Here is a 23,411-nt window from a genome sequence, read left to right as displayed (position 1 = left end):
ATAAGCTGTTCTAAAACCTGGTGTGGTCCATGGAGCAGCAGCAATAGCTGCTGCTGGTGTTTGTGAGAAATGCAGGATCTCAGACCTACTGAGTCAGAATCTGCATTTTAACAAGATCCCTGGTTCTTTCTCTACACATTAAAGTCCGAGCAGTACAGCTCCTAACACTTGCCCTTTCCTCTGCGGTTCTCATCCTGTGGGTCGCGACCCCTTTGGCGGTCGAACGACCCTTTCACCATCCTGCATATCAGATATTTACATTATGATTCATAACAGTAGCAACATTACAGTTATGAAGTAGCAATGAAAATAATTTTATGGTTGGGTCACAACATGAGGAACTGTATTTAAAGGGCCACAAGGTTGAGAACCACTGCCTTACCGGAAATGGAGTAAAATAAATTCAATTAATCTGTACCCTTCTGGGGGTGGTGGTGGGGTGGCTGGAATGCAGAGTGAGTCTGAAAGAGTTTGTTTGGTAAGCCACTTGTGTATCAGGATCAAAGCTCTGATCTACCCCGCCTCCCCTCACGCTCACCATACTGTGAGATAACAGAACACAGTGCCTAGATTATTATCTAATAGGATGGCCTGGTTAATTGCAGGGCTTTTGTTTTGTGAAGTGATGTATGCAAGTTGGGATTCTACTACCATAAGGATTCTCCCTTGTCCTTTCCCCTCATAAGATTCAACGAATCCCTCCTTAATAAAAATGCAATGTCTTTAAGGGCTCCAGGTGTAGGGGCTAACTTATTCCTTACCCAGGTGTCATTAGTGATCTCTTGCATTCTGGCTAAGTCCTGCTTCCCAGAGATTAGGGAACCCAGCCACCAACTAGACACTCTTTAAATGTGAGAGTCCCTATACCAAAGGTTGAGTAGAGAGATGGACTTTTGGTTCTATGCCAGGTCATTCTGTGTTGCTCCAGAGACTCTCTCTCTGTTTCCCTATCTATCTCCCTTCTTCAGGAAGGGATAGGGAAGCAGTACATCCAGGTTCCAGGCTGTGTACCCAGCATGTCCCTAGGTCCTCTCTAAGAATTGGTCCAGCCTGGACCCACAGGATACCCACCACCTGGGGCACCATCCCCAGCCTGGGACTCTGTGGGGAGCAGGGAGCTTTGGGTATATCACGTGGACTCTCACCATTTCCTTCCTGTTGTGGCACTTCATGTGCTAAAAAAGAATAGGAAAAATTATTAATAGAATGTGGTATGGTGAATTAGTCCAGACCTTGAAGGAATCGATTTAAAATCACCTCCTAAATGGCTGGGAAGACCAAGATGGAGATCACATATTTTGGGATAAGAAGCTTACATGATCTTTAGCAGTTTGAGGACTGTAGCTTATGCTCAATAAATATTGATTCCTTTCCCATTATTTATATTTTATTTTACCCACTAAAATTTAAGTTCTGAGATGGTATAATGGAGTTATTCATCTTTATATCCTGCCCAATGTACAGTAGGTGTATAATAAGTGCCAGTAGGCATACAGTAAATGTCATGGAATGAACTGAGTATGAATACCCAATTTTGCTGCTTCCTAACCCCACTGGAAAATATTGTTTCCTCCCCTTTCAAAATTCAATTTTAACTCAAATTTAAAAGCACTTTACCCTTTGGCTCAGTTTCTTACATGACCCATGAGCCTTGACACCAAGCCCTAGAAATAATGCCTTGGTCACTGACTTTAACTAGCCAGTGACCTAGTCCTAGTCTAAAAAGGTCAAAAGATGATTTTCTGGTTGGGGGCCTGATAATTCTGTGCTTCTTACGTTCTTGTGGATGGATTTGTAACTTCTGCAAGTTATTTAAAATCATCAAATTATAAAATTAAAATGATACCTTCTGAATCCAACTTTGAGGTGTGTGCTATTGTTGAGGCTTCTTGCTCTGTTTTTACTTTTGATGTTGAAGGTTCTGTTAAAAGACAGAAGAGAAATACGGAAGTTGGTGAAGACAAGATGGCAGCGATATAGGCAGACGCGTTCCAGGTCATGTCACAGAGCAAATGGAGTAAGCAGCTGAAACTAATAACACCCACACCAAATTGGCAAAATTACTCAGCTGGTGAGACAGTTTGCAGCCGGGAAGGGCCAAACGCCCCTGGAAAGCAGATCCAAGCAACAGCAGCCTCGTGAGCACCACAACCTCTGTCTGAGGAACAGCAGCTGTACGTGAAGCCTCCCCCCACCAGCCAGAAGAGCCACCACTGCTGTGAACAGCACCCACCAGAGGAGCTGCTACCAACTGAGGAGCAGCTGCTACCGTAACCGCCCGAAGAGCAAACACAGCCCAAGGAGCCACTGCCACCCAGGGAGCAGCCACTGAACGATTCAACGTCTAGATATGTCAGTGAGATCAAACATGGGTAGACAAAGAAACCCCCAAAGGAAAGAAAGGGAGGACTCGCCAGAAAAGCAGCTAAGTGATACAGAGGCATGCGACATGACAGAAAAAGAATTCAGAATAAGGGTCCTAGAGTGCATAAACCAGATGGAGGAAAAAATCGACAACCTCTTCAAGAAGCAAGAAGAAACAGATGAAAAAATCGATAACATATGGAAGAAGCTAGAAGAAACAGATGAAAAAATCGATAACATATGGAAGAAGCTAGAAGAAACAGATGAAAAAATCAACAACTTAAGTAAGACCCAAGAAGAAATGAAGAATGATATAGCTGCAATGAAAAACTCCATTGAAAGTATCAACAGTAGACTAGGAGAAGCGGAGGGCTGAATTAGTGAATTAGAAGACAAGGAAGCAAAACACACCCAAAATGTACTGCAATTGGAGAAAAAAATGAAAAGACAGGAGGAGAGCCTAAGGGAGCTTTGGGACAACATGAAACGAAACAACATACGAATAATAGGAGTACCAGAACAACAGAAGGATGAACAAGGATTAGAAAACCTACTTGAAGAAATAATATCAGAAAACTTTCCTGAGGTGGGGAAGAAAAAAGTCACACAAGCCCAGAGAGTCCCAAACAAGGTGAACCCGAAAAGACCCACACCAAGACACATCATAATCACCATGGCAAATGTTCAGGACAAAGAGAGAATCTTACAGGCTGCAAGAGAGAGACGGAAAGTTACATACAAGGGATCTCCCATTAGACTGTCAAATGATTTCTCAACAGAAACACATCAGGCCAGAAAAGAATGGACTGAAATTTACAAAGTGATGCAAAGCAAAGGACTGAATCCAAGAATACTCTATCCAGCAAGGCTATCATTCAAACTTGAAGGGGAAATAAGAAGCTTCACAGACAAAAAAAGGCTAAGGGAGTTTATCACCACCAAGCCAGCAATGCAAGAAATGCTAAAGGGACTAGTGTAAAAAGAAGAAATAAAAAGCTCAGAAAGAAAACAGCCACACAAAAAAAAGAAATGGCTACAAACAAGTACCTTTCAATAATAACTTTAAACGTAAATGGACTAAATGCTCCAACCAAAAGACATTGAGTGGCTGAATGGATACAAAAACATGACCCATACATCTGCTGTCTACAAGAGACCCACCTCATTAGAAGGGACTCACACATACTGAAAGTGAAGGGATGGAAAAATATCTTTCAGGCAAATGGAAAGGAAAAGAAAGATGGGGTAGCAATACTTATATCAGACAAAATAGACCTCAAAGTGAAGGCCATAACAAGAGATAAGGAAGGCCACTTCATAATACTAAAGGGATCAATACAGCAAGAAGATATAACCCTGGTAAACATATATGCACCCAATGCAGGAGCACCGAAATACATAACAAAACTCCTGGAAGATATCAAAGGAGAGATTGACAACAATACAATCATAGTAGGGGACTTGAATACACCACTGACATCACAGGATAAATCCTCTAGACCAGCCGTGGGCAAACTATGGCCCGCCGGCCGGATTCGGCCCGTTTGAAATGGTAAAACTATTGAACAAAAAGACCGTACCCTTTTATGTAATGATGTTAATTTGAATTTATATTACTTCACAGAAACACTCCATCCATGCTTTTGTTCCGGCCCTCCGGTCCAGTTTAAGAACCCATTGTGGCCCTCGAGTCAAAAAGTTTGCTGACCCCTGCTCTAGACAAACAATTAGCAAAGAAACAGCAATCCTAAATGACTCACTAGATCAGATGGACTTAATTGACATCTTCAGAACACTTCACCCCAAAGCCATAGAATATACATTCTACTCAAGGGCTCATGGGACAGATTCAAAAATAGAACACATATTGGATCACAAACAAAGTCTCCCCAAATTCAAGAAGATTGAAAGCATACCAAGCATCTTCTCAGACCACAATGGCATAATATTAGAAATAAACTACAATAAAAACAACCCCAAATACTCAAACACCTGGAAGCTGAATAGCATGTTATTAAATATTGATTGGGTTACCAATGAGATCAAAGAAGAAATTAAAAACATCCTGGAAACTAATGAAAACACAACAATCCAAAACCTATGGGATGCAATGAAAGCAGTCCTGAGAGGGAAGTTTATAGCTCTACAGGCCTATCTCAAAAAACAAGAAAAAATGGTAGTAAATCATCTAACTCTACAACTCAAAGAATTAGAAAGAGAGCAACAAGAAAACCCCAGAGTGAGCAGAAGGAAGGAGATAATAAAGATTAGAGCAGAAATAAATGACATAGAGACCAAAAAAACAATACAGAAAATCAATGAAACCAAGAGCTGGTTCTTTGAAAGGATAAACAAGATTGACAAACCTCTAGCCAGGCTCACCAAGAAGCAAAGAGAGAGGACCCAAATAAACAAAATCAGAAATGATAGAGGTGAAATAACAACAGACCCCACAGAAATACAAAGGATTGTTAAAAAAAATACTATGGACAGCTCTACTCCAATAAACTAGACAACCTGGAGGAAATGGACAAATTCCTAGAAAAATACAACATTCCAAATCTCAATCAGGAAGAATCTAAAAATCTCAACAGGCCAATAACTATGGAAGAAATTGAAGCAGTCATCAAAAAGCTTCCAGCAAACAAAAGCCCAGGACCAGACGGCTTCACAGGGGAGTTTTACCAAACATCCAAGGAAGAACTAAAACCTATCCTCCTCAGACTATTCCAGAAAATTCAAGAGGAAGGAACACTTCCAAGCTCATTCTATGAAGCCAGCATCACCCTAATACCAAAACCAGGTAAAGACAACACAATGAAAGAGAATTACAGGCCAATATCCCTCATGAACATAGATGCCGAAATCCTCAACAAAATCTTAGCAAATCGGATCCAGCAGTGCATCAGAAAGATCATACACCACGACCAAGTAGGATTTATCCCAGGGATGCAAGGATAGTACAATATCCGCAAATCAATTAACGTGATATATCACATAAACAAATTGAAAGAAAAAAACCACATGGTCATAAAAATTGATGCAGAAAAAGCATTTGACAAAATCCAACACCAATTTTTGATAAAAACTCTCAGCAAGGTAGGAGTAGAAAGATCATACCTCAACATAATAAAAGCCATATATGACAGGCTCACAGCCAACATCATACTCAATGGACAAAAACTAACACCATTTCCCCTAAGAACAGGAGCAAGACAGGGATGCCCACTCTCACCACTCCTGTTCAACATAGTACTGGAAGTATTAGCCATTGCAATTAGACAAGAAGAAGAAATAAAAGGCATCCAAATTGGAAAAGAGGAAGTAAAACTGTCCTTATTTGCAGATGACATGATATTATACATACAAAATCCTAGAGACTCCATCAAAAAGCTACTAGACTTAATACATGAATTTGGCAATGTAGCAGGATAAAAAATTAACCCCAAGAAATCTGAGGAATTTCTATACACCAATAGTGAACTTACAGAAAGAGAGGTTATAAAAACAATCCCATTTACCATTGCACCAAAAAAAATTAAGCTACCTAGGAATAAACTTAACTAAAGAGGTAAAAGACCTCTACTCAGAAAACTACAGGATGTTGAAAAAAGATATAGAGGAAGACATAAACAGATGGAAGAACATACCGTGTTCATGGATTGGTAGAATCAACATCATTAAAATGTCCATACTACCCAAAGCAATCTATAAATTCAACACACTTCCCATTAAAATACCAACGGCATACTTCGATATTTAGAACGAACTCTCCAAAAATTCATCTGGAATAAAAAAAGACCACGAATAGCTGCAGTGATCCTGAGAAAGAACAAAGTAGATGGGATCTCAATACCAGATATCAAGCTGTATTACAAAGCCACTGTTCTCAAAACTGCCTGGTACTGGCAGAAGAACAGACATATAGATCAATGGAATAGAATAGAGAGCCCAGAAATCGGCCCGAACCAATATGCTCAATTAATATTTGACAAAGGAGGCAAGAACATACAATGGAGCCAAGATAGTCTCTTCAATAAATGGTGTTGGGAAAATTGGACAGATATATGCAAGAAAATGAAACTAGACCACCAACTTACACCATACACAAAAATAAACTCAAAATGGATAAAGGACTTAAATGTACGACAGGAAACCATAAAAATTCTAGAAGAATCCAAAGGCAACAAAATCTCAGACATATGCCGAAGCAATTTCTTCACTGATACAGCTCCTAGGGCACTTGAAACTAAAGAGAAAATGAACAAATGGGACTACATCAAAATAAAAAGCTTCTGCACAGCAAAAGAAACCATCAACAAAACCATGAGAAAACCCACTGTGTGGGAAAACATATTTGCCAATGTCATATCTGATAAGGGCCTAATCTCCAAAATTTATAGGGAACTCATACAACTTAACAAAAGGAAGATAAACAATCCAATCAAAAAATGGGCAAAGGACCTAAATAGACACCTCTCAAAAGAGGACATTCAGAAAGCCAAGAGACATATGAAAACATGCTCAAAGTCACTAATCATCAGAGAGATGCAAATCAAAACACCAATGAGGTACCATCTTACACCTGTCAGCCTGGCTATCATAAACAAATCAACAAACGACAAGTGCTGGAGAGGATGTGGAGAAAAAGGAACACTTGTGCACTGCTGGTGGGAATGCAGACTGGTGCAGCCACTATGGAAGACAGTATGGAGTTTCCTTAAAAAACTGAAAATGGAACTCCCATTTGACCCTGTGATCCCACTTCTAGGAATATATCCGAAGAAACCAGAAACACCAATCAGAAAGGATATATGCACCCCTATGTTCATAGCAGCACAATTCACCATAGCTAAGATCTGGAAACAGCCTAAGTGCCCATCAGTAGATGAATGGCTTAGAAAACTGTGGTACATCTACACGATGGAATACTATGCTGCTGTAAAAAGAAAGGAACTCTTACCATTTGCAACAGCATGGATGGAACTGGAGAGCATTATGCTAAGTGAAATAAGCCAGTCAATGAAGGAAAAATACCACATGATCTCACTCATTCGTGGATAATAGAGACTATTATAAACTTTTGAACAATAATAGATACAGAGGCAGAGCTGCCTCAAACGAATTGTCAAACTGCAGCGGGAAGGCCGGGGAGGGTTGGGGGGCAGGAGGTAGGGGGTAAGAGATCAACCAAAGGACTTGTATGCATGCATATAAGCATAACCAATGGACATAGGACACTGGGGGATAGGGGAGGCTAGGGGACTGTCTAGGGCGGGGGGGGGGGGAATGGACACATATGTAATACCCTTTGTAATACTTTAAGCTATAAAAAACAAATAAAAGAAAAAAAAATGGAGGCCAATCGGATAAATTTCATCAAAGCAAACCAATCTAAGTTGAGAGTTGAAAAATATAGTGGTTTGATGGATTATAAAACAAAACAAAACAAAACAAAAAACTCACAATGGATAAAGGACTTAAATGTACGACGGGAAACCATAAAAATTCTAGAAGAATCCAAAGGCAACAAAATCTCAGACATATGCCGCAGCAATTTCTTCACTGATACAGCTCCTAGGGCACTTGAAATTAAAGAGAAAATGAACAAATGGGACTACATCAAAATAAAAAGCTTCTTCACAGCAAAAGAAACCATCAACAAAACAAGAAAACCCACTGCGTGGGAAAACATATTTGCCGATGTCATATCTGATAAGGCCTAATCTCCAAAATTTATGGGGAACTCACACAACTTAACAAAAGGAAGATAAACAATCCAATCAAAAAATGGGCAAAGGACCTTAATAGACACCTTTCAAAAGAGGACATTCAGAAAGCCAAGAGACATATGAAAAGATGCTCAAAGTCACTAATCATCTGAGAGATGCAAATCAAAACAATGAGGTACCATCTCACACCTGTCAGTCTGGCTATCATCAACAAATCAATAAACGACAAGTGCTGGAGAGGATGTGGAGAAAAAGGAACACTTGTGCACTGCTGGTGGGAATGCAGACTGGTGCAGCCACTATGGAAGACAGTATGGAGTTTCCTCAAAAAACTAAAAATGGAACTCCCATTTGACCCTGTGATCCCTCTTCTAGGAATATATCCAAAGAAACCAGAAACACCAATCAGAAAGGATATATGCACCCCTATGTTCATAGCAGCACAATTCACCATAGCTAAGATCTGGAAACAGCCTAAGTGCCCATCAGTAGATGAATGGCTTAGAAAACTGTGGTACATCTACACGATGGAATACTATGCTGCTGTAAAAAAGAAGGAACTCTTACCATTTGCAACAGCATGGATGGAACTGGAGAGCATTATGCTAAGTGAAATAAGCCAATCAATGAAGGAAAAATACCACATGATCTCACTCATTCATGGATAATAGAGACCATTATAAACTTTTGAACAATAATAGATACAGAGGCAGAGCTGCCTCAAACAGATTGTCAAACTGCAGCGGGAAGGTCGGGGAGGGTTAAGGGGCAGGAGGGAGAGGGGTAAGAGATCAACCGAAGGACTTGTATGCATGCATATAAGCATAACCAATGGACATAAGACACTGGGGGGTAGGGGAGGCCAGGGGATTGTCAAGGGCGGGGAAAATAAAAGGACACATATGTAATACCCTTTGTAATGCTTTAAGCAATAAAATAAAAAAAAAGACAGAAGAAGGTGGCTGGGATGGTGTTGCTCAGTGGTCATGGTTCAATTCCCCATCAGGGCATATGCCTGGGTTGCAGGTCCGATCCCTAGTTGGGGACGTGTAGGAGGCAGCCAATCAGTGATTCTCCCTCATTAGTGATGTGTCTATTGCTCTTTCTCTCTCCCTTCCTCTCATAGAAATCAATATATTTTTTAAAAAAAGACAGAAAAGGGTTGTCATTAATAATTTTAACTTCGCACTTCCCAGTGGGTTCATATTGGACATTTAGGGTCTAAGGTTCTTTCTTGACCCAAGGCTGATCAAGAGAAGGGAGAAATGGGTTGGAGGGGACTGCTGGTATATACTGGATTTTCCCTCTCTCCTCCTCCACTTTTCTAGGACTGCAATGAACCAATGGTTAGGAAAAGTAGCCCCTCTGTGGCCTTCTCCTCTGGTCGCCAGGGAGCCATTTAGGGTTCCAGGATAGATAGCATGACGGGTTGAGCATGCACCTTGTAGCTTTGGAACAATAGAGCCAAGTGGTTCCATGACCATGTAGATAAATAACGGGGTATGGCTGTCACGGAAGGAAGTGGGTGTTTCTTGTCTTCTTGCTCCCCAAGGGTGCACAATGGGGGCTGGCTGGGAAACACAGGAGGCTGCTGTAGGTTTTTGAGAACTTTTGTAAGTTCTTGGTGATGCTGACTTTATGTCTTCTGGAATTTTGTAATTCTCAATCCTTTTGCCTCCCCATCCTCATCTCCCCCTCTTCCTACTCCTAAACATATGTGTGCACCCATGTGCATGCACACAGCCTAGGTTCCATGCTTAATAGTGGAGGGGAGCAGGCCCATGAAGAAAAAGGAAAGGCTAACTGCACCATCTGCTTGCAGGAGTCTCAGGCTTTGACCTGGTCTGTGGTGCTTGGACGCCTCTACACATGTGCAAGTCATAGCCTGAGATGGACCCAGAACTTGCCTCTAAAGACCAAGTCATTGCCTCTAAAGACCAAGAACTCTCCAACTCATTCCCCTGTGGCATGGCTCTCACTGTTAGGAAGAATTTCTTAATGTATTTCCCAAAGCCAGTCCTACGCTAGGCCTTCAATGCAGATGGAGAAGTCAGGTCTCGGTTTTGTATGGCTGATCATCAGGTACTTGTAAGACAATTACACTGTCCCAGAGATGTGTGCCTTCCAGACTTAACATCTCCTTTGCTTCAACAGGTCTTTGTATGGTATAGTCTCCTGGTCTGCCTAACACCACCCTCTCCTCCAAGTCCCACCGGTCTGCTTCTAGACCTCACACAGTGTGACAGCTCTTGGAGAGAACAGCTGTGCAGGCTAGAGTAGGATTACTCCCTCTTTATGGAATCTTTTAATTATATTTGGCTATATTAACTTTTCTGGCACTAACATCAGTCATGTCATTGACTTATTGCGCTTATAGTTGACTAACATCTACAACAAACAGGGCTTCCCTACCTTGCACTTCACCCCGTTGTTTTTGTGGACCTAAGAGCAGTGTCTAATATAAATTACCATTATCTTTTATCTAACTAGTTCTGGTCCCACGTTCCTGTTTGTCAAGATCTTTTAGAATCTGATTACATTATTCCCATCACTCAGCAGCTTCAGATCATCTACAAACACAAATTTTCCTCCTATATCTCTACTCAAGTCTATGATAAAATATGTGTGGCTCTCTGCTGGAAACTAGGTTGACTCTGATCCTTAAATAGTATCTCCAGTGGTTATTCAACAGTTATCACTGCATCATCTTACATTGGCAGCCACCTGATATTTCTCTATCTTGTCCACAGGAACATCAGGAAGGCTTTGAAAATGAAACACATTGTATAATTTGGGTCTACTGGATTACCATCATTCCCTGAGCTACTGTCAAAAAGTGACCTAAGCCCTAACCAGTTTGGCTCAGTGGATAGAGCATCAGTCTGTGGACCGAAGGGTCCCAAGGTTCGATTCTGGTCAAGGGCACGTACCTTGGTTGCAGGCTCCTCCCTGGCCCAGGCCCTGGTAGGGGCTCGTGCAGGAGGCAACCAATCAATGTGTTTCTTTTATATTGATATTTCCCTGTGTTTTTCCCTCTCTATTCCATTCTCTCTAAAAATCAATGGAAAAATGTCCTTGAGTGAGGACTTAAAAGAAAAAAAAAGTGACCTAAAAGCCAGTATTACTTGCTTTGTTCTTATTGATTCCATGCTGGCTTCTTGTGGTCACTTTGCTCTTAATATTTGCCCCCGATTGGTTACAGACTCATTTCCCCAAATTTTCACAATTCCTTAAAAACCACAAACATGATGAAGCTATTCTCTCTCTGTCTATATTCTGGGGTGCATTTTATCTAGGTCAGGACACAGCAGTGTCTGCTGATCTTTTCACCAAGTTTTGCTTTCTGCTATTTCCTGCCTAATTTTGTTGCACCCTTTTCAATATGGAGAACAGTTTTCTTGACAGTGAAGTCAAAATTAAATAACAATTGAAGGACACAACTTTGAACCATTCCTCAACATTGCACTAAACAGTGGCCTTATCTTGATCTTCTTTTTGCCCAGATCCTGTTTTAAAAGGGCCTCTTCTTTAGATGCAGCCTGCAGTATTGTTGTTATTATTACTACTACTACTTTTTGGTAATAAAAAATTTATCCTGGGCAATCAGATCTCCTGACATTCTTCTTAAAGTTGGAGTCATTTTTCTGCATTTATTGTAGGTAACATGCTTATTTTTTCAAATCTCTGCCTGTGATTTTTCAAAATGTGAGTCCACTGAGGGGAACTGTGTGCAAACGCTAGTTTATACTTTTGGGAGCTTTCCAACTGTCTTCTCCATCTGGCCAGGTGGTGTGAAGTAAATTACTTCACTGATGGCACTTCCCTTCTTTCTGTTTGTCCCCCCACACATTGTTTTTTAGACCCAGCTCCCTTCCTAGCAATACTGTGTTTTGGGAGTAGGATATACCCTGTAATTACCATATCTGCTCTGAATCAGATAAGGCGTCAACAACAATTTCATAAGTATTTTACAAAGAAGTATAGGTGCTCACTCTGTGCCAGCCACCAAGTCTTGAGGATTGCTACCAGCAAGGAGGTACTGCTCTGTGTCAGAGCTTTGGGTGTACTTTGTTTCTGACCCTGCTGTGTGCCTGGATAGGTGGACACCTAAGGCCATCAATAGCCTTTCCGGTCCTCCTTCAGAACACTCCTCACGTGGGTCGCAAGGCATTTCTGGTACCTTTAGCATTCCTTCCACTCTCTGTAGTAAGGTTTCAAGAATTTACCTGTTTTTCCTCCACATTCTGTTCAAAGTCTAATTTCAGTTTCCTTGACAGTGAAGTTAGAATTAACTAGCAATTGAAGGACATGACTAACTTTACAACCTAACTTTTACAGGGCTTTGCCACATAAAATGCTGTTTCTGGCCCACGGGGTTTGAACAATCTCATAAAAAAAGTTTTAAAAGTAGGAACCTTGCACCCATTATATTAACCCCTTGAGGTGCGTGGCTCTCCAACATCCCTGTACCTGTGAATCCTCTGGGGATCTTGTTAAGGATGCAGGAGGGGATCCTGATAAAAAAGGCTGGGAACGTGCCTCTGTACCAGCTCCCAGCAGTGGGACGCACAGTCTTGGACATCGTGGATCAGCAGTGCCGACACCTGCTATCATCTCTGCATGCTTCTGTTGGCCCTTGGCCTCAAACTAGCAGCTCACTGGATTGCTTTAGTCTTGATTGTCCATGTTTCTCTGACAGGTGGCTGATGGCTTTTGCCATGGGCTGACAGTGGAGTCTTTCTTGCATCTGCCACACTGGGGAATCCTTCGTGTTCTGTACTCCAGCTGAAGAGGGTTGGCTTTCCTTCTTGGCACGGGCCACACCTTCATTACTCACAGATCGTTTGCCCTGTGTCACTTTCCCTTCCTCCTCTCGGATGGTTTTGATCTCTTCTACCTTCCTGGACCTCCACATTTCCTGGTTTCTGCCTTCACACTTCTATCACTTTCTGTGTAACTAGTCATTTCTCAGAGAAGCCTTTTTGCTATATTTTTGCTCCATTTCATTGGCCAGATATAATCATGTATACCTATTACTGGCAAAATTTCCCCAATTATTACCAATGCTTTCAAGAAAGTTATGTTGTAAACCATAGGCAGAAGGAAAAAGAAAGCCCCTCACATAGCTGCAGGAACCTGGCGTGTGCCATCAATCCTATTTAGAGGTCCAATACAGTCCACTCCTTTGGTTCAGGCCGCCCACATCATAGTATTTGACCAGTAAACATTTATGGTGGTGGCTAGACTTTCACTAAACACAAAATTTATGTTGGCATTAAGGAACTCAGTACTGAAAAGACAATTGTAAAACATGCCCCTACAGACCAAAATTATGTAGAGTGCTTCAAACTTAAGTTAGATATAGGCATGACTAGTTCTGTAAATTAAGCTTAGAAACCACAAGGATCATGAATGAACTGGTTAAATAAAGCAATAACTTCCAGAGGGCCTCTTTCTGGAGGTGGGTCCATAGAGGTATGGACAGGACCTGGTGTCCCCTTTCCACACCCCAGCCTTGTCCTATCTTCTTTCTCCTCTCCCACATCCTTCCAAGCTTAGCATTGGCACTTTACAGGTGATTACCCAGTAAATGACTTTCAGAATCCTGCCTATGAATATTTAGAGAAATGCTCAGATTTTCCCCAGCTGTCATGCTTACTGACTTTGAAATGGTTCCAGTTCTTGGGGCTCCATCGGAACACACATGCTGACAAAGGCCCGACACGACCCAATTTGGCCTGTAAAACACTCCTCATCAAGTGCTGCCTGCACACCCGACCTCCGGCTGTGTGGGCTGTCCCTTATCTCTCCATACTTCTTATGGAGTTTCTGGCTCCTAATTGCACCTAATCACATTTGAGCTATAAAATTTAGCAGGCACAGAGGGGGGCATGGAGTTGAGGTGATGGGGAAATTTAACTTATTGTTGCCATGACTACAGATGTGAAATGGATCCGTGAATCCGTGATGGATCAATCTCACCAAGGCTGGATGTAATTATTAATAATGGTGACAAATGCTGTTGAGCATCCCATCCAAGGATCCTAGAGTGAGAGGCCTTTCTGTTGCCCACTGCAGCCTTGCCGAACTTTCTTCTGAGTATCTCCCAGTTGTGGCCACAAGAGTTCACTGGGCTGGCTTGGCTGGTCCTGAGTCAGGGCTGGCTCTTTCTGCTCAATGGCACAGGGAGTCTGGGGGACCCCATTACCTTGGGGACCGGTCTGTGATCCAGGAAGGAAATGGTCCCTGAGGGAAACAGGCTCTGTGTTCATGCAGAATAAGAACGGGAAGATGAACGAAGAGACAGGGAAAGCCCGAAGAAGGAAACTGCCTCGGTACTTTGCTGATGCTCTTTCTCTGAGGAAGGCCTGGCATGGAGGAAGGTTGTAACAGGACTAGCAGAAGAATTTGACTTCTTACCCAAAATACAACTTCAAGTGGCGCAGGAAGCAGTATATATCATCAGCATGAGAGAGTCCTTAGCTCTGATGTTTCATAGGTATGGAATGCACTCGTACCCTCCTTCCCCCCACCCCGCCCCCAGAGAGCCCTGCTGGGCAGCAGGTGCCAGTTCCCTTACCCTGAGTCTCATAGGCGCCGTCTGTCTGCGTGCCCTGGTCTTGCCAGGGCAGAGATCCTCTAGCATTCTCCTTGAAGGCTTTAAAAGTCTTCTTGGCAGAGTGAGAAGACTTCCTGGCATGTTCAAAGGTGGGAGGAATGACGGTGAGGAGGGTGTTCACCTGAGAGACGGCATCAGCTGGGCTTCTGTCAGAGGGGAGCACAGGGTTCAGTCAACTCCCCAGCATGGGCCAGGTAGGCACCCATGCACGGCCTGCTGGGAAGTTGGGGTGGTGGTGGCTGCTCTCCAGCTTACAGACTTCTGCCCATCCCTAATGGGGGACTCACAGGGTAGAAGGGACCAGGTGAGGGCAAATGAGGGTGGGGACAATGCTGGCTGCTGTCATTCTCTTAGGGGAAGTACAGAGTTCAGCAGCCCTTCCTGAGACAGGCCTGGGTCAGGGTTCCTGAGGCAGGAGCAGCAGGGAAGGGGCTGCTGGTGAAGAGGCTGAGAGAGAGAGGAGGAGGCTCTTTCCATCCAGGAGACACCACCAGAAAGCTGTTCTCTTTCAGCATCTGTGGGCGTTCCAGGCAGGTCTTGTGCCACTCCGTGGGTGGGGCTGGGTCTGTGCTGGCCAGTGGGCTGGGGCAGAGCGGCTGTTCCCAGGATGTACCATTGAAAGGGGCCTCCGGGTCACCTGGCAAGATGCTTGGGTCCTAGCCAGGTGACCGCAGGGCTTAAGAATTAGTGGACACAGTGTCAACTCTTGCCCTGCTCCAGGCCTCAAGACAAGGTCAGGAGTCTCTTCTGGGCTCTGTCCTTCTAGTGCAGTGATGGCGAACCTTTTGAGCTCAGCATTTTGAAAAACCCTAACTTAACTCTAGTGTCATGTCACATATAGAAATTTTTTGATCTTTGCAACCATAGTAAAACAAAGACTTATATTTTTGATATTTATTTTATATATTTAAATGCCATTTAACAAAGAAAAATCAACCAAAAAAATGAGTTTGCATGTCACCTCTGACACGCGTGTCATAGGTTCCCCATCACTGTACTAGTGGGATAATGTCTGTCCTGCCTCACTCCCCAGGTGCCCACTGAGAGGCAAGGAGATCATGCAAACCCTCCTGAAAGGACCTTGAGAAGTCACAGCTGCCAACAACAGAGGGACTATACTTAGGCAATGGTGGACTGCGCTGGTCATCTCCATCTCTGTGTACATTTGCTTAGCACCCTCTCTGCCATGACTGCCCCAGTCTGGGACATTGCAGGGCCTTCTGGGGCACCTGCCAGGGCTCGCTGTAGCCTCAGCACCCACCAACCTGGGACAAACACTTGCTCCCTGGCCCATCAGCAATGGGGAGAGTACAAAGGGGGACCCACTGGATCCTGGGTCCCAGGGAGCATGGGTGGTTCCAGGCCGTCTTAGAGAGGGGAAGGGGCCTGGCATGTGCTTGGGGACTTTTAGGGGGTGGTTGTGGAGTGGGAGAGGGAGCCTTCCTATTTATAAGGGACCCAGGAAACACTTGACTTGAATCTGCTCTCTTTTCACACTCCCTACCTTAACCAACATGAGTGTAATGCCTCTTGCCTAAAGGGGTTTGTGGAGGGTTCATCCTCTCAGCAACCTCGTGTGAGGAAAATCCAGGGCCTGTCTGAGCACCCAAGGTTCAGACCTGGACTCTGTGGACCCAAGCCGCAGAGCACACGGACAGACCTCTCTGATCGCCACGTGTTCCGCAGGACCCCGGGAACAGAAAACCCACTCAGCTAGCCTATGGAGAAAGGACAGGACGGGTGGGTGTGCTTGGCATAAAGCTGGCCAGGAACCACGATCCTCATCCTGGGCATGCTAAGTTCCCACGTGGGCTCGTGGGCGCAGAACAGAGAACAACAAAGGGCCTCAGCACTCACTGGCCTGCCCTGCGCGCTGACCGCTGTTCTCAGTGGCCCCACGAGTTCACACTCATCTATTCTCACCACAGCCCGTGAGGCCTAAACCCACCGTCGCCATATTTCAGATAAGAAAACCTAGGCATAGGGATATTAAGTGGCTGCCCTGCGGCCCACAGCTGGCTGCGCGGAGGAGCTGCGATTCAAACCCAGGCTCTGGAGTTCCCGTTCTCAAGCAGAGCCTTCCCCACCGTCACTGCACTGTCGGGCCCTTCGCTGCCACATTGCTTAATGGCCTGTGAGTGTCAGTAACTGAGGCGACGGGGGGCCTTTGAAAAGCCACTCCCTCTTACACATTGCCCTGGTGGGGTGATCCTGTCAGATCCATGTGTTTGTGCCTCCGGAATTGTGAAGCATGGAATGGAAGGGCCAGTGAGAGCAGGAAGGGAGGCCAGCCTTGTCAGGCCGAGGGGTACCCCTGTGTGGAGCCCTGGGCCCTCAAGTTGTTATCTGTTGCTTCCCAATGCCGCAGCGCTGGGATTTTACTCCTGCCTCTCACCGTAACCAACTGGCCTGTGCTTTCTTTGTATCTAGTGTCAACCCATTTTCCAGTGGAGATAAATAATCATGCTTTGGGAAGGGATTGTAGAGGCCCAGACTCAAGGACCAAGACTGTGAATCAGAAGTCTTATGTACCTCCCCCCCTACAGGTTTCCACAGGGCTGAGCACATTTAAGGCATTTTAATCATTGATCCCATAGGTATGTTATTGACTGTCTAGTGCAGCCGTGGGCAAACTCCGGCCCGTTTGAAATGAATAAAACTATTGAAAAAAAAGACCGTACCCTTTTATGTAATGATGTTTACTTTGAATTTATATTAGTTCACACAAACACTCCACCCATGCTTTTGTTCCTGCCCTCCAGTCCAGTTTAAGAACCCATTGTGGCCCTCGAGTCAAAAAGTTTGCCCACCCCTGGTCTAGTGTGTGCCAAGCCGTGTGGCAGTTTAATGACTACTCATTGAATGACCATTTAGACTTTGGAAGTATGCCTGGGCAAGGAAGATTGCAACTTCCTTTTGGGCATTCATTCATCTACTCACCATGGGCACTGCCCGTGGGCCTTTGCTCTCTCTCTCCAGCTCAGACTCAGCCCCCTGCCCTTCCATCTCTGTGGTTCTGGCTGCCAGGGCCTTGTGAGTGACTGAGTGACAGAGGGGAGCAGCACTGGGAGGTCCTTTGTGTGTGATTTCCAAGAGCCCTCACCCTGATTGAACCCCTCCCTCCTCAGGGGACCTGCTCCCTGCATCCCGCTTCTCCTCCCTCCCTCCTGAAAGCTAAGGGCTCCGGAAGCACCCCTGAGCATGGATTTCCACCTGATTTACCCAAAAAGAAAACTATTACCTTTCATTAAGATTAGGCGGGGTGTGCGATGGATAAATCACCTGGAGTTCTATTGGGAAAAAGAAGAGAAAGACACTATTGGAAAAAAAGAAACCATCTTTCTTTCTGTTTAAAAATGTGTTGCTAAGTGTGTGACGCCGGGGTTGGGGCGGAGGGGCCCCAATTTATAAGTTTTATTTTATTTTTACTTTTCCTATTTTATCTTTACTGTCTCTCTAAATGGTTTCCTTTAGAAATTCTGGGGTTGAAATTTTATATGATCAAAGAAAACTCAATAAAGTAATTTTCATGAAACCATGGTTTTGGAAATTCAGGTTTGCTGTGTTAATCTTTTGGGTTATCACAGGGGCTCCCTCTGTCAGGGGATGGAGGATAACTGTGCAGAAAAGGTGACTGAAGTTCAGAGAATATAAATATTGTAAACATTATTTTTTGACTTTGAAGAACCTGTTTTTCATTTAACCACCTGTTTGCCTTGGAATGCATTCTAGGAAATAATTAGAGGTCATTGATAAAATTAGGCTATCAAAGTGCTGTTTAAAAAAGTAGCAAAAAGTCAGAAGCAATGAATAATCAATAATAGGGGAAAATTAAAAATATTATGGTTTTCCCTGATTGGTGTGGCTCATTTGGTTGGAGCGTTGTCCCGAAAGATCACAGGTTCAATTCCGGCCAGAGCACATACCCAGGTTGTGGGTTCAATCCCCAGTCAGGGCACATGTGGGGAAACAGATTGATGTTTCACTCTCATATTAATGTTTCTCTTTCTCTCCCTCTCCCTTCTTCTCTCTCTAAAGATCAATAAAAGATTTTTTAAAAAGTATGGTTTATATTATACAGTTGTATTATATAATACAATGCAATGAGGCAATTACAACAATTTTTAGATAATAAATGAAATGATATTCATATAAGTATGTAATATTTATTTATAATCCTATCTAATAATAGACAAACATGGTAATTAACTGTACCTCCGACACGCTTCCCATTGGCTAATCAGGGCGATATGCAAATTAACTGCCAACCAAGATGGCGGCCGGCAGCCATGCAGCTGAAGCGAACAGGAGGCTTGCTTGCTCCAGTGATGGAGGAAGCCAAGGTTCCCCACCTGCCGCTGCCGGCCTCTGAGCTGCACTCTAAGAAACAATGTTGCAATTATAGAAGCTAAACAAATTCCATGCTTTCATCCAGCCGGCCGAGCCAGAGTTGCAACAGTGTTTCAATTATAGAACCCAAACAAACCAGATACCTGCTTTCAGCAGCCGAGGTCTCAGAGCTGGAGCCGAGCCTCAGTGCTAAAGCTGGCTCTCAGCTCCAGTGACAGCCATAGAAGGTAAATAAATCCCAGAATAAAAAAAAAAGAAAAAAAGGAGAGGCTGGGAGCTTCAGTCACCCACAAGCCTGAAAACGGCCCTCAGCCCCTCATCCAGACTGGCCAGGCACCCCATTGGGGACCCCCACCCTGAAGGGGGTGTGACCAGCTGCAAACAGCCATCATCCCCTCATCCAGGCTGGCCAGGCACCCAAGTGGGACCCCCACCCTGATCCAGGACACCCTTCAGGGCAAACCATCTGGCCCCCACCTGTGCACCAGGCCTCTATCCTATATAGTAAAAGGGTAATATGCCTCCCAGCACTGGGATCAGCAGAGCCACGAGGCCTCCCGAACCAGGATCAGCGGAGTAGCGAGGCCTCCCAGCACTGGGATCAGCGGAGCCACGAGGCCTCCTGGCCCCTGGAGCAGCATGACAGGGGGCAGCGCCCAAACCCCCTGATCGCCCTGCGGCTCTGTGTGTGATAGGGGTAGGGGCCACAACCTCCCTATATGCCCTGCTCTGTTTGTGACAGGGGAAGGCGCCCCAACCCCCTGATCGGCCCTGCTCTGTGTGTGACAGGGGGTGGTGCCACAACCTCCCCATCAACCCTGCCTTGAGTGTGACAGGGGGCGGCGCCCCAACCCCCCTAATTGGCTCTACCCTGAGCGTAACTGGGGGTGGCATTGCAACCTCCCAATCCACCCTGCTCTGTGCATGACAGGGGGTGGTGCCCCAACTCCCCAATCAGCCCTGCTCTGAGCCCGACCAGGGGCTGCACCTAGGGATTGGGCCTGCCCTCTGCCACCTGGGAGCAGGCCTAAGCCAGCAGGTTGTTATCTCCCGAGGGGTCCCAGACTGTGAGAGGGCACAAGTGGGGCTGAGGGACATCCCCCCCACCCCCCCCGCGAGCGCACATATTTTTGTGCACTGGGCCTCTAGTTATAAGTATATTAAAAATGTACCTTAAAAGGCAGGTTACAAACACTATATAAAGTCTGGGGAGGATGTAACCAAAGTGTGAAAGAAGTGATCATCTCTGGATGGTAGAGATCTTTGCTATTTTTTGCTTATATATAATTTCTCAAACATCCACAATGAACATGTATTACTTGAGCAATAAGGAAAAAATAAGGTAAAAATCATGGGTTCTTTTTTTTTTTTTTTTTTTTTTTTTTATGAACAGGTGCTTTACATTCATCAAGTCTCCCTGCCTGCTCTGTTGACATGGTGCTTTGGGGCATGGCTAGTGAAGCTGTGAATAGAACTTAGTAATGAGTCTTCTTACCTGTTCATTCCATGGGTAGGTTGATAATTTGAACTTTGGCTAGATTTCAAATTTCTTCTTTTTTTTCCTTAGCACTTTGGGAGAACCTCCTCCAGATACTCACCCTTTTCTAGATAGCTTTCTTCATACCAATAATTTTTTTCCTTCTGTAGATGCTTTTTCCCCTTCTGAGACTCCCGTTCATTCAGATCCTTCTTTCCTTTCTGATGCTTTTCCTTCTCCAGATAGTCATCTTCCTGTGGATGCTTTTCCTTCTCCAGATACTCATTCTTCTCCAGATACTCATTCTTCTCCAGATACTCATTCTCTTCCAGATACTTATTTTCTTCAAGAAATGGAGAGTCTTCCTTTGAACTCTTCTCCTCCCCCTTGGTATACTCTTCCTCTGAAGAGAAGATCTGTGTGGGTTGTTGGAAAGTGGTGGGAAGGAGAGGTGATGACTCTCCTGATGACTGACTACTTTTAGTAGACATGCTGGGAGGCAGTAAGCAGATGAAACCCTTCAGCAGCAGGTACAGTCACTTCATCCTGGTAACCAACAAAGGAATAAAAGTTCACTAGTAATTGACTACTGCATGTGATTAAAATACTCATTTCAGTCAGTATTCTTGGGTGACCCTTTGAGTATGTAGATCAATACATGACCCATGAAAAGGCACAAAAGGAGGGAACAGGAGATTTACCCTCAAGACCATAGTGGAGAGAGTACACCTGAAGGCAACACCTTCGAAATTATGGCACAATGTGAAGGAAATGAAAAGGGCTGGAAAATGAAGACATGATCAGTAGTGCTATTATTAGAGAAAACTTTTACTTATAAAAAATATTTATTGCCATAGTAAGCAATACAGAAACTGTCTTCCAGGAGATTGAAATCCAGGGAGTCATGCAAACATATTTCTATATAAGAAGTGATGAACACAATGGAAGAGGTACAGACAGGATGGTATAGATGTCCTGTTTGGTCCTTGGTCAGCGAAGGCCTCTGCAGGTGGAGGTCTGTGTAGCACATAATCATGGCTGCCACACCCACGGCCACCTCTGCTGGAAGGACCACCAGCACTTTACTAATGTTTGACTCCCCAGCTTCAATGCAACTGTGAGCACCTTGGCTCCCCAGGAAGTCTTCCATGCTCCGTGCTATGCTCCATCTGTTCCATTTTTCATTTTCATCCAAGTTACTATTTGCTATATTATTTATTTGCATGTCTGTCTTCCCAACAGAGTGTGAACTTCTTGAGGGCAGAAAGGATTGAGTCTTGTTTAAAAATATTTTTTGAATCCTTTCACTCTTCTTGATCTCCACTGTGAGTATCCACAGTGAACTATGTCATTTCTAGTCTGGATTGCTGCAGTGCACTCTTCAATGGCTTTCCTGCCACCATTGCTGCCACCCTGCTAGTGTCCTTGTGAAAATAGAAATCAAATCATGATATGCATTGCTTAAAAATATTCCAGTGGCTTTCCTGTGCACTTAGAACAAAATGTAAACACCATTCCACACCTTCCAGGACCTGGCGAAATCTGCTGCCTGCGTTTCCCTGGCTTTTCTTGCCATTCCTTCCCTATTCTCTTACCCTGTTATTGTCTCCTATAACACCACTATTTCTTTTTAAAAAATTGATTTTAGAAAGAGAGGAAGGGAAAGGAGAGAGAGAAGGAAACATTGATGTGAAAGCATAACATTGATTGGGTGCGCCTCTCACTACTGTGGATGGAGCCCACAACCCTGGCGTGTGCCCTGACCCAGAATCAAACTGGTGACCTCTCGGTGCATGGGATGTTGCTCAACCATTTAAGCCACTCCTTCCAGGGCCTACTGTTTCTCATTATGTTTCTGTGTGTACTTGTTCAATCTTTCTTTTCCACTAGCCTGAGTGTCAATGACAGTGACCTTATGTGACCCATTTCCCACTCTATCACCAATGGTTAGCTTAGTGTCCGATGCAGAATAGATATCCAATAAATACATGATCAGTGACTGAATGAAAGTCCAAGATGAATGATTCTAAAGCATTGCACTCCAAAGTTTTAAATATCATAATACTTATTCTGCACAATAGGATAAGTTGAAGAGGCTGCTCATTGTGGAGGCCACCTTCCCAGAATCCTTCTGTTTGCTCTGAGGACTTAAGAAATCCTAGCCTAACTTTTTCTGGATCTCTGATTGGGAACTTTGTTCTAGAGACCCAGGCAGATAAAGTAATTAGGATCACTTTCTAGCATATATGCAACATGATGCTCGAGATGAGAGAAGTGATGTGTGAAGACATTCATAATGGACCAATTGCTTATTTTGTCCACCTACAGGGTTGCTAGAGCCCCTGGACTCTTGGATTTTAATAGGATTAGCCTGGGGCAGTGTGGTGAACATAGGGGTGTGCTGCTCAGAACTCTTTTCCAAGCAGGACTAGGGAATGTGGCCAACAGACGGCCACACCCACCCGCTTTGCTAGGATCTGCTTCAGCCGCAGAAGTCATGCCCTTCTCAGGGCAGTCTGTATCTAAGACTAAGCAAGGTGAGGGTATAAAACTCCAGCTGAGCCCTGGCCGTTTTGGCTCAGTGGATAGAGTATCGGCCTGTGGAATAAAGGGTACCGGGTTCAATTCTGGTCAAGGGCATGTGCTTCGGTTGCAGATTCCTCCCTGGCCCAGACCCTGATCAGGGTACGCGTGGGAGGCAACCAATCAATGTGTTTTTCTCACATTCTTTCTGTCTTCTCCTCTCTCTTCCACTCTCCCTAAAAATCAATGGAAAAATATCCTCAGGCGAGGCTTAACAAAACAAACAAACAAATCCAGCCAACCCCAGGTGGGACACCTCAGAGGTGATGTTCACCCCAGAGATGTG

General features: G+C 44.2%; 1 protein-coding gene across 1 annotated transcript in view; it reads right to left on the bottom strand.

Moving 5' to 3' along the window:
• Nucleotides 1-21,033, bottom strand: part of ERICH6B (glutamate rich 6B) — a 65,603-nt gene extending 44,570 nt beyond the window's left edge. Inside the window, exons 1-2 of the mRNA XM_059680858.1 lie at nucleotides 20,636-21,033; nucleotides 14,677-14,861 (exon numbers count right to left, since the gene is read on the bottom strand). Coding sequence (XP_059536841.1) covers nucleotides 14,677-14,861; nucleotides 20,636-21,033 — 583 coding nt within the window. The remainder of the gene's footprint in view (nucleotides 1-14,676; nucleotides 14,862-20,635) is intronic.
• Between the last annotated feature and the right edge of the window lie 2,378 nt (nucleotides 21,034-23,411).

The sequence above is a fragment of the Myotis daubentonii genome, chromosome 2 (assembly GCF_963259705.1).
Source record: "Myotis daubentonii chromosome 2, mMyoDau2.1, whole genome shotgun sequence".
Taxonomy (NCBI): domain Eukaryota; kingdom Metazoa; phylum Chordata; class Mammalia; order Chiroptera; family Vespertilionidae; genus Myotis; species Myotis daubentonii.
This window is presented reverse-complemented; position numbering and strand designations above follow the sequence as displayed.